This window comes from Ceratotherium simum, chromosome 33 (genome assembly GCF_057802395.1).
Source record: "Ceratotherium simum simum isolate JZ-2026a chromosome 33, ASM5780239v1, whole genome shotgun sequence".
In the NCBI taxonomy this organism is placed as follows: Eukaryota; Metazoa; Chordata; class Mammalia; order Perissodactyla; family Rhinocerotidae; genus Ceratotherium; species Ceratotherium simum.
Window position 1 is genome coordinate 28600172 of NC_141932.1, and position 20113 is coordinate 28620284.

Below are 20113 nucleotides of genomic sequence, written 5' to 3' on the forward strand. Positions count from 1 at the left end.
AGGTTCTCATTTGTTCATCCATGCATGCAGGCGGCATGGCCGTCCCTCTGCCTGTCCTTTCTGAAGCTGGCCGTTCCCGTACGCCTGCAGTCGTCTACCCTTCCCCTGCCCCAGCAGAGGCCCGCTGTCCCCATCACCTCTGCTGCTCCTTGAGGCCCGCTTCTGTCTGGGTCACACCGTATCTCTCAAGCTCAGGGAGCACTCGGCTCCTTGGCACGTCGGCATCTTCCACTCACCGTGACTCGCCGTGCGGAGGGCGGTGGCAGGCCCAGTGTCTGGGTAGGGAGCAGAGGCCGTGCGGAGCCGCTGTCGGAGGCTGCCTGCCGCGCTCGGTGCAAGGGGGCTGTGGCACCCTCGGGCCGTGCCTTGGTCTTGCCGTCCGTGTGGCCTCTGGGACTGAGGTGGACGATGATGGCAGCTTCAAGTGCTCCTGCCGTGAATACGGGCGGCTGAGAGGGGAGTGCATGGCTCTCCTCCCTCCCTTGCAGGTCTTGAAATACTTTAGGTTGAGGAAATATTTCACTTGCAGATGCCTAATTATCCTGTGAGGTTTGTAAGGCAAGTCTGGAAGCCAAGTGAATATAGCAGAACCGTTCCTGCATAACAACAGCTTAATACCCAATCATAACAATTATACATAATTTGTGTTTACAATGCCTGGAAGATTAGACTCTTCCATGCAGACATTCTCTGAAACAGGCCGAGAACGTGCACGGTGGGATCGCCACTTAGCGTGCCCGTGGCAGCCTTGGTGTTCTGAGGACGGGGGCAGTGACACAGCCCTGTGGTTGTTTCCGCTGCCCTGGTGGCAGGTGGGCAGGGCCAGGGTCCACCTTCTCCAGCTGCAGCCCGTCGCCCCCGTCCTCCAGGCCAGTGCCCAGCAGCTTCTGCTCTCCCTTCACTGCGCTCCTCCTCGGGGTCAGGCCCAGAGCCCTGGGTGAGTCCAGCGTGGGGGCGGGAGAGCTCTTATGTGCGTCCCTGGCTGTGTGTCCAGCCCCTCCTAGGGTGGTTGTGGCCACTGGACACAGGAATCACAGGGAGACACCCCTCCAGCCCTGCAGAAACTGTGGCCCCTGCCCCACCCTGTCTTCCCACAGGGCCAGGGCTGTCCTCCTGACGGGCCTGGGAGGCTAGGCAGTGCCACAGCATTGGAGGTGGCCCTGCTCCCTCTCCACACTGACTTCTGTGCTCCTGTGGCTGACCCTGGGCTCCAGGCTACAAGCTGCCCAGACCCATGTTGGGGAGCTACGTGGGAGCCTTCCCACATAGGGAAGGCCTTCCTGGGGACGCCACCGAGCAAGGCCTGGGCTGAGGAGTTGCACTAGGGCTGGGGGCATGCGGGCTCGGGTGAGCCTCCCTGACGCGTCTCCTTCCCCTGCAGCCTCTTTGAGCACTACTGCTACTCCCGGGGCGGCATGCGCCACAGCTCCTACACCTGCATCTGCGGCAGGTAAGTGGGCGTCCTGGGCCATGCCCGGATGATCGTGGCAGGAGGTTGCGGGAAGGTGACAGGGCCCCACTGTCCCCTGGCTTAGACGCAGCTGCTCGCTCCCACACCCACGCTAGTGCCCTCCTGAGCCTGGAAGTCCATCTTCCCTCCTAAGGCTCCAGGAGCTGAGGTCGCTGCTGCCTGTCCCTCGCTGTGCTGGGCAAAGGAGGGAGCCGGCCTGCCCACTGCCCTGCCTCCCTTCCTGCCTCCCGGTGGCTGCTCCTCCAGCCACTGCTGGCTTTCCTCACCCCTTCCACTCGGGCACACACCCCGTGGGGACCAGGCTGTGACCTCAGGCTGTGACCGCGTCTGTGTGCAGCGGGAGTGGAAGGAGCTGTGTCAGGGCAGGAGGCCGTGGCTGTGTGTCCGTGTGTGGGTGTGTGTGTGGTGCTCTGGCTGTGCAGGGAACATCACAGCTGTGAGTGGGTTGGGGTTCTGTGGTGGTGGGGTGTCACTGTAGGCTTGTCTGTGTGTGGCACATTGTGGCTGGGGGCAGGGGAGCTCTGTGTGTGTGTCACCTGCACGTGGCTGGGTATGCTTGTGCAGAGGGTACAAATGACTGTGAATATAGGGGCAGCTCGTGGCCATGAGTGTGCACTGCTGTGGTCTGCAGGGGTGTGCACAGCTGTGTGCATGTCTGTGTGGCTGCATGTGTCACTGTAGGTATGTCTTTGAGAGGCATGTCCTGGCTGTGGGTGGCCCCCTTGTCCCCTGGGCTCACCCCAGCTAGTCTCTCCACACTGTGCCCCTCGGGTCAGAGGGTCTGGCCCCTGCTCAGCCAGGATGGAGCCGGCAGCTGTGCTGATGTGCACGTCCTTGACACATATGAATAATACATGTGAACATCTCAGTCCTTGGAAATGTTCTTCTCTGGTAGATGGAGAGAAAAATCATTATTTCTACTTTTATGATTCCTGAGACTCCCGAACGGGGCCATAAATATTACACCCAGTTGGTTTTTTTTTTCCTTTGGACAGACTTAAAAGTCCTTTTTTTCTTAAAGGCTTCGCTCATTAGGGAAGCTTGCTCGAGCAGAGGGGCGAGGAGCCGCTGGTGCCCTGTCTCCACCCCGGCAGGCCTGCACGGTGGTCCCTGCCACAGCCCAGGCCCTTCCCAGTAGGCCTCTCCTCTCCTTTAGCTGCCAGGACAGGAGGGCTTCCTCGGACTCCCTTGCTCCCTATTTCTGTTCTTTGCACCTCCTGCCCACATCCCCAGCCCCGAGGGCACCTGCCTGAGTAGCACTCAGCCAGGGAAGCTCTGTAGGCCGTGCCTCTGGGAGCCGAGAGGCTGCCCACCAGCTGTGTGGCCGCGGGGTGCCAGGGCCACCATGCTCCCTGCCCCCGCCTCCAGCTGCAGGCCTGGTCCAGCTGCCCCGGGACCTCTGTGGCAGGGCGGATGGTACTGCCTGTGGGAGGGGGATTGGGACGCCAGCCCCTGGGGCCTGCTGGATGAGGATGAGCCGTTGACCTCCCCCTGACTCTCTGCAGTGGTGAGAACTCGGCCGTGCTGCACTACGGACACGCCGGGGCCCCCAATGACCGGACCATCCAGGACGGAGACATGTGGTGAGTGAGGCCAGCCCCCGAGCTGCTCCTGCCCCGGCCGTGTGTGTGAACAGTGGGGTCACGGTGGGGCTCAACCTCAAGAGGGACTGACCGGGGCCTCTTGGTCCCATCCTAAGAGGGCTGACCACAGTGCGACCCCCGTCCTGCTCTGGGTCCAGACTTCTCTGCCAAGGCTGCCAGCCTTCCCAGTGCCTCCTCTCCGGGGCTATGGAAGCACTGAGAGAGGGGGCGGAGGACCTTGTTCTGTGGGGTTGAGGGGTGTCCTTATGGGGCCATGGGACGGGAGGCTTGTCCCCCAGCCCCTGCCCAGGGTGTCTTCTGCACTCAGCGCCCATCACGCCCACAGCTCGGTCTCAGTGCAGGGGCCGGGCACCCAGTCTAGAGTGGGGAAGGCCTCGGGGGGCCTCTCACTCTCTGAAACCTGCTAGCCTCAGCCGCAGGACCCTTGCCATAAGCGACTGTTAGTTCAGGGGGTCGGGGTGGGGCTTGACCCCCAAGGCTGTATGCTGGGCTTTTCTGAGAACGGTTTCATGTGCTCCCAGCTCCTCAGGGAGCCGTGATGGAGCAGACGTGGGCAAGACCTGTGCTTCTGACCCTCCATGGACTTGCCTCTGTTGAAGGGACCCTGCTCACGGAGCCCGGTGTGTAGGGCTCACACTAGGCACAGGCCCTGCCTTGCTGGGCCACAGCTCCGCTCCTTGGGAAGGCTCTGTATGTGTCACTGACCTGGACCAGCCCCTCCTCACCTGTCCTCTCCACCACCCGGACCTCAGGTGGGGCCAGTGCAGGCTGCCGCAGGGCTACCGAGAGCCCACAGGGCCGCCCTGACTTGGCCTCCAGACATCTGCTGTGGTCGTGGACCCCCAGACAGGGTGGGGTGTGTGGTGTGCTCACTGTCCCCCGGCTCTTTGGTGCCTTTCCCTCCTGTTGCCGAGGCACCTGAGCAAGGCTCCCACCTGCTTCTGGGCAGTGTCGGCTTCCTCTCGGGTCGCCCATGTGCCCTGCTGGGGTCAGTCCCCGAGCTGGAGTTCCAGTGATGCCTGCACACAGCCAGGACCTGGCATCCCGCGGGTGTAACCTAGCCCCGCAGCAGCGTGTGAGGAGCGCCTGCACCCAGGGTCACTGGCCTGCATCCACGGGGGGTGTGAGCTGAGCGATGCCGTGTTCTGAGCCGTCGCTGCCAAGTGTTTTGGAACCCACCCAACCCCAGGGTCCCCTGCCACAGGGCACCCCAAGCACGAGGACCGGCTGCAGTCTGTCCACTCACCCGGGGCCGGTAGCTGGCAGGAGCCCAGCCCAGCCTTCTGGGAGGACACCAAGCGGCTTAGTTGCCTCTCTCAGCCTCAGTGTACTCGTCTGGGAGTGGAGAGAGCACACGCCTCTCAGGACTGCACATGGCGGCAGAAGGGATGTGTCAGGGACACAAGTGCTGGCTGAGGTGCCCTCTCCCCGGGGGCCTGGGCAGGGATGGGAGCATGCAGAGGGGCATGCCTGCAGTGGCCACAGAGGCGGGCCAGCAGCACTGCCGCTTACTGTGACCCTCCCAGAGTGTCTAACATCCTTCCTGGCCTGGGGGCCAAGGGCATGCAGCCACCTTGACAGAGCACTCCCCTGTGCCTGGCACAGGGCCGTCTGTTTACGTGGATTTTCTCCCCCTGACCCCACAAGGTGGGTGTCTCATCTTCCCCTCACCATGTGCGGGCGAGGTCACTGGGACCCGGGAGGGTACCAGGTCCAGGTGCAGAGCTGAGGGATCTGGGGTGGGGCCTGGCTGCCTCAGACTTGGCTCAGCTGGAGCCTAAGGAAAGAGAGGGGAGGGCCCTGCTCTCTGGGCCGTGTTAGAGCCACTGGTGGCCCCAAGGAGAGTCCACGTGGCCTCTTCAGGGACTCTGGACTCCTGTAACCTTTCCTAATGCCCCTTGACTCTGGCCCATTCGGGCTGGGCCAGGGGGACAGGACATGGGAACCCAGTGCCCAGGCAGAGGCGGAGACCCAGCCACACCAGCGGGTCCCTGCTTTCCAGGGGCAGCTGTGGCCAGCTAGAAGGCCCTGCCACGGGGGCCATATGGCCATGAGTGTTTCTCCTCTGAGCTCGGCACACCCCAGAGGAAGTGGCAGCTTCTCCACTCTCCTCTTTATCTGCCCCAAAGAGCGTCCTCGCCCCGCGAGAGGCCGGTCCCCGCTGTGTTCCTGGGGTGACCCCTGACCGGCGGGCACGGCTGACTGGGCGCAGCGGGCCTCAGGCGCCCACACGCCCAGCGGCTGTGGCCGCGGCCTCCTGGCGGCGCCGCACCTGCATCTCCAGTTGCAGCTTCAGACAACTGATCCAAGGACCCTGCGGATGTTAATGCCGAGCCCAAATGGAGGATTTTATTCTTCTAGTGCTAACTTTGAAATGTAGCCAGTAGAATAATTATGAGTTTATTATAGTCAATTTATTATGCAGCATTTAGAACAACATGTTTTGTTGATTACTGCTACTGCCAGATTGCTGGCGGCGTTTATAATCCATTGTTTTATTGAAATTGATCTGCCAAGCGCCTGCTGAGTTCGGTAAATAATAAATCACTCTGTTATCCCAGCATAAAACCATGATACTTTATTGTAAGGTATGAAACCAAAATAGGAGCATACTGCAGAATTCTTCCTGAAGCCGTGTGTGTCCCAGAGCAGGGACTGTTTTCTAGGCGCCCGTCAGAGTGGTACACTCTGGGTCTCTGTCCCTTGATGTCAGGTGAAAATGCCCCAGAGATATTTTCACATTTAGTGATGGGGCTGTTTGGGGGCCGGAGCTGGTCCAGGGCAGTCAGTACTGGAGAAGGTGGGGAGTGGGTGCCTTTTGCATCCCTCTCCCCACAGTCCCAGACGTGCCCCACCACACATAGGGAGCCTGAGGGGACGGGGCTGTGTAATGAGCACAGAGGGTCCCCAGTTCAAGTCCCCGAGCCTCTGTTTCTCCGTCAGTCACTGTGGGTAATACAGCCTCTCACCCTGGGAGGGTTCAGCGACAGTAAGTGCCAGGTGCTGAGCGTGGAGCCTGGCACAGCATGGCCGTTGGTAGGGAAGAGCTGCAGTGTAGTGGCCATTGCCCGAGCCAGCAGGCAGGACCCCCGCCCCACCACCCCCGACCTGTGCTCCGGGCCCCAAGGCCCAGCTTCCGGCAGCTGGTTCCATGACAGAGACTGGAGGTGAGAGCCGCCAGCAGAGCGAGAGCGGGCCTGGTTTATCCACAGGGGGCTCCCGAGTCACGTGGCCTGCCTCTTCTGTGTTTTCAGCCCCAAAACTGTCTGCCTCTGGGTGTGTGCCAGGTGGAGTGTGAGGCTGGCCAGGCCCACCTCCACGCCTGTGTCCTTCCAATACCAGGAGCTTCCCGGGAGCGGGGCTGTGCCACTGTCAGCCTCGGTCATCGCCGTGTAATTGGGGCCTGTGAGTGAGACAGGCTGGTTCTCACTCCACATCAGACTTACCCCCCGGGGCTGAGAAGAGCATTTCGAGGGCCACTCCTCACACCACACCAGCTCCTCGGGCCCCTTCCCGTTTCTCTCAGGCTGGACACTCCCACTCGCTCTGCACGGGTCCCGGGGTGAAGAACCAGACTTCGGTGTGGCTTCAGATCCCTGGGGCCCTCCCCCTCTGCTGGCTCAGAGCCACCAGTCTCCTGTGGGGCCCCTTGGGGCTTTGCTGTTGCCTCTCAGAGCCCTTTCCCACTGTGTCCCTTGGGGTTCCCATGCACCCCATCACCAGGTCACTGTCCTAGAGAAGCCATTAGCTGCTTTTTGTTTTCATTTTTAAGGCAAGAAGGCAGACCTTCTAAAACGGGGTTGCAGAAGTGTGGTGCCCTTGCTAATTAGTGCGCTTCGCGTGCTCACCCAACGAACAGTGTCTAAGGTCATTGGAGGCCCGTCCAGGGGGAGCCCCACAGGACCCCTCCCTACCACACCGGCCCAGACCACGTGGTTGTGAGCACAGATGTGCCGGGACTTACCTCCCTGATCACCCCCCCAGCCGAGCCCTCTCCTCCCACAACCACCCTGGGCTTTGGGAGCACGAGTCCCCAGAGGCTGGTGCGCTGCCCCTGGGCCACCAGGGAGCGCCATCGCCCATGTTTAAGTCCACTGGGAAGCTATGCCCCCAGAGTTGGGCCCATTCTTTGCTGGACTCCAGGTCTGAGGCCAGCCTCACAGCTCTCCTTGCCTCTCCTGGGCCTGCAGGGCAGGCTCGCTCCCGGGTGCAGAGGCAGGGAAGGTCCAGGGTATGCTTCCAGTGGGCTCTGATTTTGAAAACAGCTGGGACACCCCTCCTCACCTACCGCCTCCTCCCTCTCCCACCATCTGATCAGGTGGCGGGGGGAGTGGTTCCTAGAGTAGGGTGCCCTGTGGCCCCTCTCAGAACCTTCTGGAACATCAGACTAAGGATGCCCAGGCCTGGGTTGCCTAGCTGCAGGCAGGATGTGGCTGGTGGAGGGCGAGCTGAACCTTCCAGCACTGGCCAGAAGAGGGCAGCGTTGTCTCAGGACGTGTGGGCCGGGCCTCTTCCCAGCTGGGCAGTGGTCTTCTGTGTCCTCCCTGGGGCATGGGAAGGGCACAGCCAGCCCGGTTAGTGGGGAGAGGCCTGTCCCAGCCCCACGCTCAGCAGCCAGCCACTGTCATCTCCCCTCTCCTGCCCTGTCGTGGGACTGGGGCCCCTTTTGTCTCTTTGCCCTGATGTTGGTCAGCCTGAAGTCACTTGCTTGAAGGCCTTCCTCTGCTGACCGGCAGAGGTGGGGCCACAGTTGGCCGAAGCCTGACTTCTCTTTGCCCAGAGAAATAAGGCTGCCGCTCCTGCTGTTTTGTCACACCTCTGTGCTGAGTGGCATCAGAGCCCTTCTCCACACGCTGCCCCCGAGGTGCCCCGTCCTGTCTTCCCACAGACGACACAGGCCTGTGAGGGCTCGCGACTGGGGCAGGCTCTTCCCCACCTGGGCACCTTTCTCCTGCCCCAGCACCTTTACCAGCCAACTCCTTCCTACCCTCTCTGGTTAGTTCCTTGTGGATTCCTCAGGTTTGACGTGGACTAGATGTTGGTTTAAACTACTTGGGAAGGAAGGTTGCCCTCTCCATCCTGAGCCACTGTGCCTTGGGGAGCAGCCTGCGTCTGCATCACAGACGTTCCGTCCCTGCCCCTGCAGGCTGTGGGGTGCCTGCTGCTCACCCGGGGCCCCTGCAGCCCCCTTGGCATACTGCAGGCCGGGATGCGACGATTCTGCGGCTCCTGGTGGCCACTTGGTCGCATGTCTGCCAGCATCTGCAGACTGTGGCCTCACAGAGGGGCAACCTGGGGGCTCTCCCCAGCTGGCAGAGGGGCCGGGGCAGGGGGCTTCACGCCCCACTTGTCCTGATGCCTCTGTCAGCTTTAGAGCACGAGTGTCACCTCAAGGGCCTGTTCCCTGATGCCGGGCCCAGCCCGGACCCCTCCCCTTGCTGTTTCCTGAGAGGAACACTGGCTTGTCACCAGCCAGCGGTCCTGAGGATCTGATGGTCTTAAGGACATACCCAGTCCTCAGGGCAAGAAAACACACTCAAGAGGGCACAGGCCCCAGCCAGCTGTCTTTCCAGACCAGTGGCCATGGCCTTCACCATTCTGTCCAGTCAGAAGCACCCTTCATGTTGTAACGCAGGACCATGGGCGCAGGTACACCCAGATGATGACCCAACACCCTTCCCACGTGCTTTCCGTCTGTTCTGTTTAATTCATTTACGCCTCCTACCCGCACCCCCTCAGTTGACTTCACAACCCGCAGTTTGAAAAGCGCCAGTCCAGACAGCCTGGGTGCTCGCAGACATCATGGGACACTGCTTACCAAAAAAGTGAAATGAAGCATGTGCTCTGCGCGTGACGCCGACTCACTCCCTCCCCCGCGGAGGCCAGGCCCTGAGGCCCAGCCCTTGCCCCACTATGCTGTGGTGGCAGCAAGCCGTGGATGGGCAGCTGCCATGTCCCACCCACATATTGGGCCAGGTACTGGGTAGTGTCCTTCCTGGGGACTTGGCCCCACACTGGTGCTCTGCTTCTCCCCACATCGTCCATAGAGTGGTGACAGCAGTTCTTTCTGGACGCGCAAGAGGCCCCCAGCTCTTGTCGCCGTGTGCACGGGGATTGCTGGCTCTGGGGCTGGGGTGGGGAGTGCGTATGCCCAGAGGTCTGCTTGGTGAGTCAGCCTGGGGTGCTGAGGGAGCCTCCAGGGTTCCGAGTGATGGCCTTTGACCTGCTGGTCACACCTGGAGCTTGGCACTCCACAGGTCTGGCTGGGAGCAGGCGGGCAGCCCACGTGCCTCGTCTGGAAAGGCTGCCCACTGTGGCACAGGAACAGGCGAGTGACCGGTACACCTTCCTCTCTATTGCATGCTGAGGTCTGCAGGGAAGCAGGAATTTCCTGCTGTTCAGAGATCCCCAGCCTGGGCGGCTTCAGGTTGGGGTCTGAAATGCTCCTGCTCTCGTGCATAGGCCTGTGTGGGCATGCACAGCGTCGGTGTTGGGTGAGAGGTAGCTGAGAGCTAGGCCACAGCTCGGGCGATGAACGCGAAGCTACCGACCAAGTGCATGGTGGCCCTTGTGTAGACTCTGCAGCGTGTCCTCAAAGCTCTTCCCCAGCCTTATATCGCTGGCCCAGCCATCTCCTAGGCCTTCTGCCTGTGGGCTGGCTGGTCCCTGCGGTGGGGCCGAGGGAGTTGAGGGGGTCCTGAGGAGGGTCTCGGTGGGCCGGTGGTGGCAGGTAGCCCGGGCATGAAGCTGCCCATGAGGAGCCAACGGAAGACAGAACCTCCCATCCCAGCCAGAAATAGAAGCAGATGAGCACATGTGAGGAACCAGACGCCAGCGTACTGCTTGGAGATGTGGAATAGCTCCCACATGTCTTAGATTATCACGCGCACTCTCTCGGCCAAGGATGGCGGGGTCCCTGCTGGTGTCCCCAGGCAGCCGGGGAGGAGAGCTGCTGCGTTCTCGGCGGAGCCAAAGTGTGACCGAATTCTCCGTTGTCAGTTTGCATTCAGAGATGAAGTGGACACAGAGGAGTTGGAGGGAAGTGATTTATAAAAGAGATGGCTTTCATCCCTGGATTCCAGAATGGCTTAAATCTGAATAACTTATGTGTATAGGAACTTGGAGGGGCATTTAAAAAAAAAAAAGCAGAAAGATAGGGAACTGAGAACACGAAAATAGCCGTCAGCCCCGTGCCCGAGAGTCGCCGGGCAGGATGGAGCTGGCCGGCTGGGTGTACACTTCCTTCTCCAGAAAGCGGATGACTTTAAAACGCAAAATACAGCTGAAGTCTTCTAGAATCTGAGTGATGAAGCCAGGCTGGCCGAGGAACTCCAGGCGCCCAGCCTCCCCCGTTCTTTCCGTGTTTCTGAGGAAAGTTTCGAGGACTTGGTCAGGAGTCTCGTCTGCCCTGGGGGAGAGTCTTGTTGTCGCTGCTCTAGAGGACTCCAGCGCTGCGTGTGCTCCTGTGGGCTTCCTGGTTTTTTAAATAGTGCCATTTCTGTTTTTCTTTGAGATCAGCACAGTCCCATAGATCTTCCTGCCCAGGGCTGCTGCAGCTCGCCCTCTGATGTGGTGGCCCCAGGAATCTGTGTCCCCCACGCTCCTGGCTCTGTCCTGTCTGCTCAGGCCATTCCTGGATGTTCTGAATCAACAAACCACAAACCGTTTTCCTTCGTTGCCTCTGAGGAGCCCAAATGAACAGCTCTGCTCCCTGCGTGAGACTGGGCCGTGGAACCGTGCAGCTCTGCTGCCCACGCCTGCCTGCACCAGTGGTGGCGTCCCCACTTTAAAGGTGGAAAAACTGAGGCCCTGAAGGCTGAGTGCCAGAGCCAGGCTCTGAGCTGCTGACCCCCCGACTCCGGTCTTTGCTGGACCAGTGTTCAGAGCCTCAGTTTCCCAGCAGTTTAGGGCTAAGATGTGCCTCGCCCTCCCGATAGCTCTGCGGGACTATGACCCGGCAGGGGTAAACTGCAGGCAGCTGTCGGCCCCACACCCTGTTGCATCTGGAGCCTCCTGGGGAGCAGAAGCCTGGGTGCGTCTGCTCTGTTTCGTCGTCCCGGCTCCCACACTGGGCTGGGGCAGGTCACCTCAAGTGAGACCCAGGGCCCTCCCATCGGCCCACCCCGGACAGGTCCCCCAGAGTCTATGACTTTGACCCACGGTGAAGTTCCCCAGCCCTTGGGGGAGAGTCACCTGAGTTGTTATCTGGGGCCTTCTGCACTGTCGACTCTGTTGATGGTGTTTTGCAATCGGAAAAAGACAAGAGATTACAGAGCACCCGGCTCAGGACTTTGGATGCCAGTAAGGCATCCAGCGATCCTGAGCATTCGAATTTTTCCTTTAAAAATCTGTTTCTATGGAGTAGCTGGTGCTGCCTGTCAGGATAGTGGCCTGACTCCTTGCTCCACTCGTAGGGCCAGGGTCCCCCGCTCCGTTGTGCGGGATAGGGGCCCCCAAAGGCAGGTGCACAGCAGCTTCTGGAATGTTTGTTGAGTGGCTGTGGTTACCATTAGAGTTGGGGTTTGGATGAGAAGCCCTTGTGTGGAAGGCGTGGCTCTGCCCCGGCTCAGATTTGCAGCTGTAGACTGCGCCCCACGGGGAGCTGGCACCATCAGAGGGCAGCCTCCGCCGCCTCAGCTCCACCTGGCTCTGTGGTCCCCTGGCCCTGAAGACGCAGCAGCAGCCTGGGGCTGGACCCACGTCCCTCAGCCAGTTTTGTCACCATGAGCGCCGTGGCTTGGCCATGACCCCGTGACGGGGCTGGGTGCTGGGGGGTTCCTGCTCTGTGCCTGTTGGCGAGCAGCCTGCTGGGGTGCTCGGTGTGTGCACCCCACTCTCTCATTCGGAGTCCCTGTGGCGTGGGAGACCCAGTGGGAGCCAGCAGCCCCTTACACATCCTGTCTCATCCCACTGTGGAGGGCGCGTGGGGTGGGATGCTTTCCTGCCGCGATGAGCGAGGGCCCCGAGGGCACGGTCAAGCAGCAGGGGTGTGGGAGCACAGCCCGCCCACTCCTCCTGCCCCGCTGCCCCGGGGCCCTGTCACGGAGTGTCCAGAGGGCAGGCTCGGCGGGGCCGTTCTCCTGACTCAGCAGGCCTGCCCGTCTGTCCCAGCACTCTCCTGCCTCTGTGGGCTCATGGCTCCTGGCTCCAGGCTGCCTCTGTCACCACTCTCCACTCCCTGCGTCTGTGCGTGCTGCTCCCTGCTCTGCCGCCTGGGGATGCTGGGGCACCAGGCGGCCCCCGAGGGGGTGTGCAGCTGGCTGGCCTGGGGAAAGCCCCGCTGGACGTGAGGCTGTCCTCTGCCTGCTCCCCGCCCTGCCCTCAGGCCCTGGCAGAGCACGTCTGTCCCACCCCAGCAGGGAGAGGGGTGCTTCCCTCTGGCCAAGGGGACCCCAGAGCCGGAGCAGAGCCGTCGGCTGGGTTTTCACTCTGACACTGGGGCTTGCGAGAGGCGGGTGGTGTGGCTCAGCCCTGGTTCCCTGTCCGGGGGGTTTGTCTGTCCCCTGTGCAGCTCCCGTGAGCATCGCCTTGCGGGCTGCAGCCGGGCCCCGTGCTGGGCGCAGGGCAGCCCTGGAGGGGCTCACGTGGAGGCCAGGGGGCAGACGGGGGCGGGGGACATCTCCTCCCCTCCTCGTTCTCGGTGAGGACCCACAGCCGGGCCTTCAGAGGCCGGGTCAGTGGAGGCTGTGGAGGGCAGGGGATGTGTGCAGGGTCAGCCCCACTCCCCCCAGCCTTCCCTGCTCTGGGGTCAGAGGTCTCCCGGGAGGGCCTGAGGTTCCTTTGCTGCTCGAGCACCGTGAGGAGACACTGGATGGGGGGCCCCAAAGTGCTGCCTGCTCTGGTCACTGGTCACAAGAAGGCTCGGGCTCAGCACCCTGCCATGTCCAGGGCTGAGCAGGCCACCCGTGAGCCCCGAGCAGGCGGGGGGAGTTGGGGGCTGTGTCCCCGAGTGCCCCACTGGCCTCATGCTTTCCTCTCCCCACAGCCTGTTCGACATGGGCAGCGAGTACTACTGCTTCTCTTCTGACATCACGTGCTCCTTCCCCGCCAACGGCAAGTTCACCGCAGACCAGAAGGCCATCTACGAGGCGGTGCTGTGCAGCTGCCGCGCTGTCATGAGCGCCATGAAGCCAGGTGCGGGCGGGGGGGGCCCGCGGGGAGGGCCGCCAGGCGCGGGATGCGAGGTGGCAGGGCGCCTCTGAGAAGCGGGTCCTGCCCTCTGTGACCTGAATCTTTGTCTCCCTCACACGCTTGGCCAGTAAGACCCTGGATGGTGTCGGGTCCCCAGGGTCACTCTTAGGAAACGGGACTGACCACCAAGCGGGGACAGAGCTGGGAATCACCCTGCGTCCTCTCTGACCTGCTCCACCTGCACATCCCCCTGCCCACACTGGCCACTGGGATGTCAGCGTGTCCCTTGCTGTGTCCCGAAGCAGAGTCCACTCCGAGGAGGGCTCGCCAGCTCGGGACCTGGGCGTCTGGTGGCCGTGGAGCTCCCTCCTGTTCCGGGCTGGTGGCTGCAGCTAGGTTTGGCAGGGCCGAGTATCTCTCCAGGGTTTGGGGAATGGTGAGTGGAGGCCTTGGGGTCATTTGAGGACCTGGTGTGACAGCCTTGAAGTTGGGACTTTGAGTTCAGACTGAAATCAGGGAGACTGTGGCATCAGATTTACAGCCCTCCGTGGAGTCTTTATTTGAAAAAGGAAAAAAAAAGATCCCAAGCTCCCAAATTGTCAAAGCCCCAGGAGGTGGCCTCCTGTGGGCCCGGGACCTGGTGGCTCAGGCCCCTGCGGCCCCCCAGCCAGTTGCTGGGATGAGTTGCAGCCATGGCTGCCGGCCAGGGGCTGTTTTTGAGGGGTCGTCAGCAGCTGTCGCTTTCAGAGGAGGCAAACTGTGAGCAGGGCTTTCCGGGTGGCCCCCTGTCCAGCCCTGAGAGCCCCAGCCCAGCACCCTCAGCTGTCCAGCGGGAACAGAGCTTGGTGACCGGATGAGTCCCAGGCCGGGGAACTCAGATATGCCCCAAAAGGAAGGACAGCCTGAAAGTGGAGCTCCCAATGGCGTGACGGTGTTGGTGGGATCTGCCTGGTTTATCAGCTGTGGAAGGAAACAGCGTCCTGTGCTTCTTGTTAAACAGCAGCAGCCTCCTCGAAGCGTTAGTACGGGAAACCTCCAGGACAGCTTGTTGCTGCGGACAGAGCAGTGCAGGATGGGGTGGCCAGCGGCCCCTTTATGTAGAAGAAAAGGGGGCAGTGAGAACGGGGATGCCTGCGCACAGGGGGAGGTGCAAGGAGGGAGCTGGACGACGGGCTGCAGGCGTGGGAGGAGGGAGAGCGCTCACAGGAGCCTTTATCCCTTCTGACCTGTGCGCTGTGAGACCCGGCCTGGTGGCCTGGTGAAGCGGTCACCCCAGCAGGCTGTGCCTGCCCCTCCTCTCCTTACACCCTTTCTTCCCCCAGGGAGACGAGGTTTTGCTCAGTTTTGAATAATGTTGGTCATTTAGATGATGGGTATTTCAGAGGCTGCAAACGGCTTTGGCTGGCAAAGGGGGTTGTGTTCGCCCGAGGAGGGCCCTCCGCTGGCTCTCCCCCTCCCGCTCCCACCCTTGTGCCACTCTGCAGCTGCGCCCGGGCGGGCAGTGTCGTGTAGGTTGAGCAAACCATGTCACCTTTCCCTTCGGTGGACTCCTCGCCCGTGTGTGGACAGTTGTGAAATAGATGTCTAGGAGGTCCAGGCCCCAGATGGAAGGGGCCGGTGCTCCCCACTTCCCGTTGCAGAACCGGTGGGAGCCGAGCTCCACTGCCTGTGAGGGCTGGGAGGGGCTGGGAGCCCACCCTGGGCTCCGTGACCCCTGTGTACCCATGCCCCGTGGTGGGTCCCTGCAAGAGGGGGGAGAGGGCCTGCTTGGAGCCAAGCTTGCCACTGGGCCACCATAGAGGGGGCCGGAGGGCTGTCTGCTGCACTCCACACTGGGGACGACGGAGCAGGCAGAGGGAGGCCCGGGCGTGGCCAGCGGTGAGGAGGGAAGGTTGGGGGATGTTGGGCAGATGGAGCTTTGGAAGGACAGTGGCTCCCCGGGACTCTTTCTCACCTCTGAGCTCCAGGCTTCAAGCCCTGGCCAGCCCCACCTGCCCACCCACCCCAAGGAAAGCCTGCTGGGGTCGGGCAGGACCTGGGTGGGTGGCATCTCCCCAGCTGGTGTCCTGGCCAGATCAGTCGGCCAACAAAACCACCCCACTTCTGCCCAGAAAGTGGCCAGGCCCACAGGCAAGTCCCCAGGGCCCCACATCCCGGCACTCGCCCTGTCCCCCCCGTCCCATGGGGCAGCCTGGCTACACCACTCTTGGGGCAGGCACAAGGCCTCAGGCCCAGCTAGACCGGGCTCAGCTGAGCTGATCTTTGCAGACTGTATGGGGTGTTCCTCCCAGCCCACAGTGGGGCACAGGCCGGGCCTGCACTGGGGCCTCGAGGTTCCCTTGTGTGGGGGATGGAGCACATTCCCCACGGTACCCCCCACCTCTACCGCCCATACTTCGAGATTGTGACACGCCGACAGTTCCCGAGGGCCGAGCCTGACTCCACAGAACTGCCCTCAGATGGGGGCAGGTCGCCTACCCCCAGCAGCGAGGAGGCCGCAGCCGGGTCAGCCCCATGCCCTGTCCTGGCGGAAATACCCCTGGTTTGTGGGTTCAGCTCCTGGGCCAAGACAAACTCCCACTGAGACTGCACGGCTGCTTCCTGCGACCGTGCAGGGAAGAGTAAATAAAGACAGCCGGGTCACAGCAAGATGCCCAGAGCAGAGCAGAGAGGGGTGGTCGGAGTACACGGGATCCTGGAGTGCGGCCCAGGGGTTGAGGAAGGCAGGCCCTGTCCCCCGGTCCTGGGGTCAGAGGGGTAGTGTCCTCATGGTCACTCAGAGACAGCTAGGGAAGGAGGGCTGAGGTCACTCACAGGGGCCGCAGGAGGGTGGGCAGGGCCAGGCCAGGCAGCCATGGCACCTGGGAGAATGCCCCCCGTGCCGGCCCCAGGGAAGCGGCCTGGACGCCATGGCTGGGTGGCATCGAAGCTCTCCGTAGCTTCTGAGTCAGGGCAGGCGGCCCACCCCGTGCAGACCACCCTGTCTCCATGGGCACCAGCGAGTGTGCCGATGGGCCCCCGGCCCTCATGAGGGGAGGAAACGCTGTGGGGAGGGCTGGGGTGAGCCCGGCAGGGGCGGCCCCAGAGACGAGCGTCTGAGCTGGCTGCTGCACAGGGCCATTTTGCGGACTGGTCCCTCCAGCCACCATGGAGCACTGAGGTCACCTGTAAGCACCCTGGCCCCTTAAACCCTCCCATTTCCCAGCACCCAAAGCATCTCCCTTCCCCTCCTTGCTCAACTGCCCACCCTGGTCTCCCCCCAGTGCTGCAGGGCCCCACCCTTCTGGGCCCCCTCCCCACCAGGCCCCCACATAGGTGGCGCAGACTGCAGTTCGGTTCTAGGGGCCCCGCTCCTCATGGTCTGTAAAAGCAGTGGTCTCAGTCTATGTGGAGGACCCCTCTGACATTCCGTGCACAGCCCGTGTGGCTCCCGCCTCTGCCCCTGGTGTCAGGATCCCGGCCACTGCGGGGGTCGCCACTATGAAGTCAGAAAGAGGGGCTCTGGGTGGTGGGAGGTGCCTCTGTCCCCAGAGTGGACAAGACAGCAGGAGAAGATGCTGTTAGAGCCGCCAGGTGACCCGGTGGGAGAAGGGCACCAGGAGCTGTGCTGGCTCACGTGGCCCACCACGTGGCCCCTGTGGCTTGTGCTGGGGATGCCATGCCGGCTCTGGCTCCCTCCTGGTCAGGGACTGGACTTCCCTCAGGCCTCTCCCTAGAGGCGATGCGAACACAGGGGTCCAGCAGACAGAGGTGCAGGGCCACCCAGACCGCAGACGCCCTCTGGGGCAGGAGCCAGAAGAGGGAAGACTGTCCTTGGTGAGGGCCCATGTCACCCCGCTGGCCTGAGAGGCCCCCATGCTGGCCATGGGATGGTGGGCGAGTTCCCGCCCTCCCTGGCCTCCTTTACACCCTCAGGGCTCTCTGCCAGGGTGTCGAGGCGGGGGTGGGGGTGGGGGGGTGGGACCACGCGGAGACTGCGCAAGGCAGCTGCGCTCCGCTCAGCGTCGCGGCGCCTGCAGCCCAGGCCACGCGGCCCCCTGGCCTTCCGCAGGGTTAGTGGGTCCCCAGAGGTCTTGGCAGCAGACAGGGGTCTGCAGTGGTGTGGGCTGGAGGCCCTCAGCCCTGCGCCAGCTCGCCCTGCTAGGCAGCTCCCTGCAGCCTGTGTGCCTGCCCTGGGACCCCAGCCCTGAGCCTCCCTCCTGCACCCCCAGGGCCTGGCGCACACATCTTCCCCCGAGGGCCGTTGTCTTCGGATGAAGTGAGCTCTTTGTCTGGAAGTGGCTGTGCGGATGTAGCTTGAGGGGCCCTCTGCTGCCTTCCTGGCTCGGCTCAGGGCCTCGGAGACCCCAGGGCTGTCTCACTCCGGGCAGGAAGCCCCAGGCTGTGATGGATGCCGCTTTGGCTCCGAGGAGCTGGCCCAAGCAGCAGGCCCAGTGGCTCCTGGCCCATCAGGAGATGTGTGGCCCGAGGGGGACCAGGTGGGCACAGACGATCAGCCGGTGACCTGGGGGTGCTCTGCACACATGCTGGGGCCTGAGCGCCCCGGGCTTTGGCCCTCTGAGCCCGTGGGCAGGTGGTGGGGTGCAGACCCAGAGGCTCCTCTGCCTCCCTGGGGTCGGAGTGCACGGAGGAGCAGGGTCGAGGTCACCCCCAATTCCAGGCCCGTGCCGTGGGGAAGGCTGGGGTTCCTGCTCAGGGCACAGGCCTGCCGTCTCAGGGCTCAGAGGCTGTGTCCAGCCGGGGCTGTGCCAGTGGTGTGCTGTGCTCTGGCAGTACAGAAAGGGGCAGTCAGGGAGGGCTTCCTGGAGAAAGCCCCAACATAGACCCATGGGAGGAATGGGGTGAGTCTGGGAAGGTGAGGCCTTGGAGGGGTGGTCCCAACTCAGGGAACAGCAGATGGAAGGCACAGGGGAGTGCCAGCACTCAGGGCCGTTGGCCTGGGAGTGGGTGAGGGATGAGGCTGCAGAGGAGAGCCAGGCGAGGATCTCGAGGCTTTGTCCTCAGCACAGGGCCTGGCCCAGTCTGACCTGTGTTCTAAAGAGCCGGTCTTGGTATTCGACCTGCAGGATGCTGTACAGAAGGAGGCATTGCAAGGGCTGGGGAGGAACCTGAGCAGGAGTCCATGAGAGGTGGGGACCCACGAAGGGTCAAGGTTCAGGAGATGTTTCGGGGAAGAGGGGACAAGATTCGGTGCTCGCTGGAGGCGGGAGGGAGGCAGGGCAGGTGACGCCCTGTTTCTGCAGTGTGATCCCCTCTGTGCGTCCCCAGTACGAGCAGTGCCTTCTGGCTGGGTCGTGTGGGCTCCGAGGTGCCGGGGCTGTGGGGGGAGGGCAGCCCGGGAGTCAGGCCATGGGCTGCCCCCACCGTGGGCTGGGCCTGGGCGGGTGGGGGGCCCTCTGGCGTGTGCCCGCCCCGCAGCCTAGCCCAAGGGCAGTAACCTCCACACACTTCAGGGGCCTCTGCCCTGCCTGTGGGTGTCGTAACCACCATCCGGGCCAGACGCTGGGGCCAAGTTGCTGGAGGTTTAATCACTGTCACAACCCTAACCACACACAGGCAGAAACTCCCACTCCCGGCCAAGAGGGCTGTGTGCAAGGCCTTCCCCGAGGGCGTGCAGGCGAGCAAGACTCGAGGCGCCGCGGGGACCGCCTGGGCCCGCGCGTCCGGCCCCCACAAGGGGCCGTGAGGACAGAAGAGGAGCCGAGCTGCCAGCACGGAGCATGATTTATACCTGACTCCCACCCGAGGCCGAGGCCGGGCCGGGCCCGCGGCCCCACTGTGGAAGTTAGCCCGGTTTGGAGTCAGGCTGCTTCCTGGGGCTCTGTTTTGGCAACCGGAAAAGGCCCTGCCCGAGAGAAATGGGGTTGCACTGGGGTTGCGGCGTCAGCCACCACATAGGACACCCTTCCTCAGCCCCTGGGGCCAGGCCGTCTGATGGGAGCCCAGTTTACAGAGCTGCTTGGGGGGTTCTTTTAGGGGAGCCTCTGGGCAGGAGCAGAGCCTAGGAACGAGGGAGCACTCGCTGTGCCAGGCCCCGGGGTGCCCAGGGGAGGCAGCAGCTCCTCGGATGGGGAGACACAAGCAGCAAGTAGGCAGACCCGTCTAGGAGACAAGGTACAAGGAGAAAGGTGCATGGAGAGAAATAGTCATGACAGCGGGGAGAGCGGTAGGGAAGGTCTCTCCAGGGGGAGCCGATTTATACTGAGCCCCTGGGGGGAGGAGTCGCAGGCCCACCACTCTGCAGTCAGCAGAGTGATGCAGAGAGTCTTCGGTGTGCGTCTGGAACAGAGGGGCCTGGTCTGGGGAGGGCGAGGTGGGGTGGTGGGTCTTAGAGGAAACGGGGGGCCGGAGGCTGAGGCAGGCTTGACTTGTGCCCCAGGAACACAGTGGACATGAAGAGTTGAACCCAGGGTCTGGCTGGCCTGACAGTGATGGATGAATAGTGGCTAATGACAGACTTGGGGGGGATACTGACCCGTTCCACTGGTAGATTACAGAGCCTCTGCGGCCAGCTTTCTAGGGCCAGCGTGGTGGCCCTGTTGGACAGAGAAGGCATCTGAGGCTCACAGAGGTCAGGGTTTACCCAGGTCACACAGCAGGTGAGCAGCTGAGCAGGGTTTGGACCCAGATCTCCATTTCAGGATGCTAGACATCAGAGAAAAGCCGTCCACCCTTGAGGCTTGGGCTCTCCCTTCATGCTGTCGTGGTCACAGCCAGACTCTGGACCCCAGGACGCCACCCCTACCTCAGCGCCTCGTGGACCGAGGCAGGCAGGACGGAGCTGGACTCTAAGGAGGCCCTCTGTCTCTTGGGACAGGTCTGGGCGTCCTTCACCCTTGGCCTCCCTGCACCTTGGTCCATGGTCTGGCCACTGCCCTGTGAACTGGCCAGGGTGCAGCCTCACCAC

The 20113-nt window shown here is 62.7% G+C and overlaps 1 protein-coding gene across 9 annotated transcripts in view; it reads left to right on the forward strand.

The window, feature by feature from the left end:
- The window catches only part of PEPD (peptidase D), a 118045-nt gene that overhangs the window by 91753 nt on the left and 6179 nt on the right, over positions 1-20113 (forward strand). For all 9 annotated transcript variants that reach the window (XR_015549518.1, XR_015549519.1, XM_087421831.1 and 6 more), the window contains 3 exons: positions 1382-1450; positions 2977-3054; positions 13061-13209. Coding sequence is in view for 7 of the 9 variants with exons in the window: in XM_087421831.1 (XP_087277957.1) it covers positions 1382-1450; positions 2977-3054; positions 13061-13209 (296 nt within the window). In the remaining 2 variants the exon portion in view is untranslated. The remainder of the gene's footprint in view (positions 1-1381; positions 1451-2976; positions 3055-13060; positions 13210-20113) is intronic.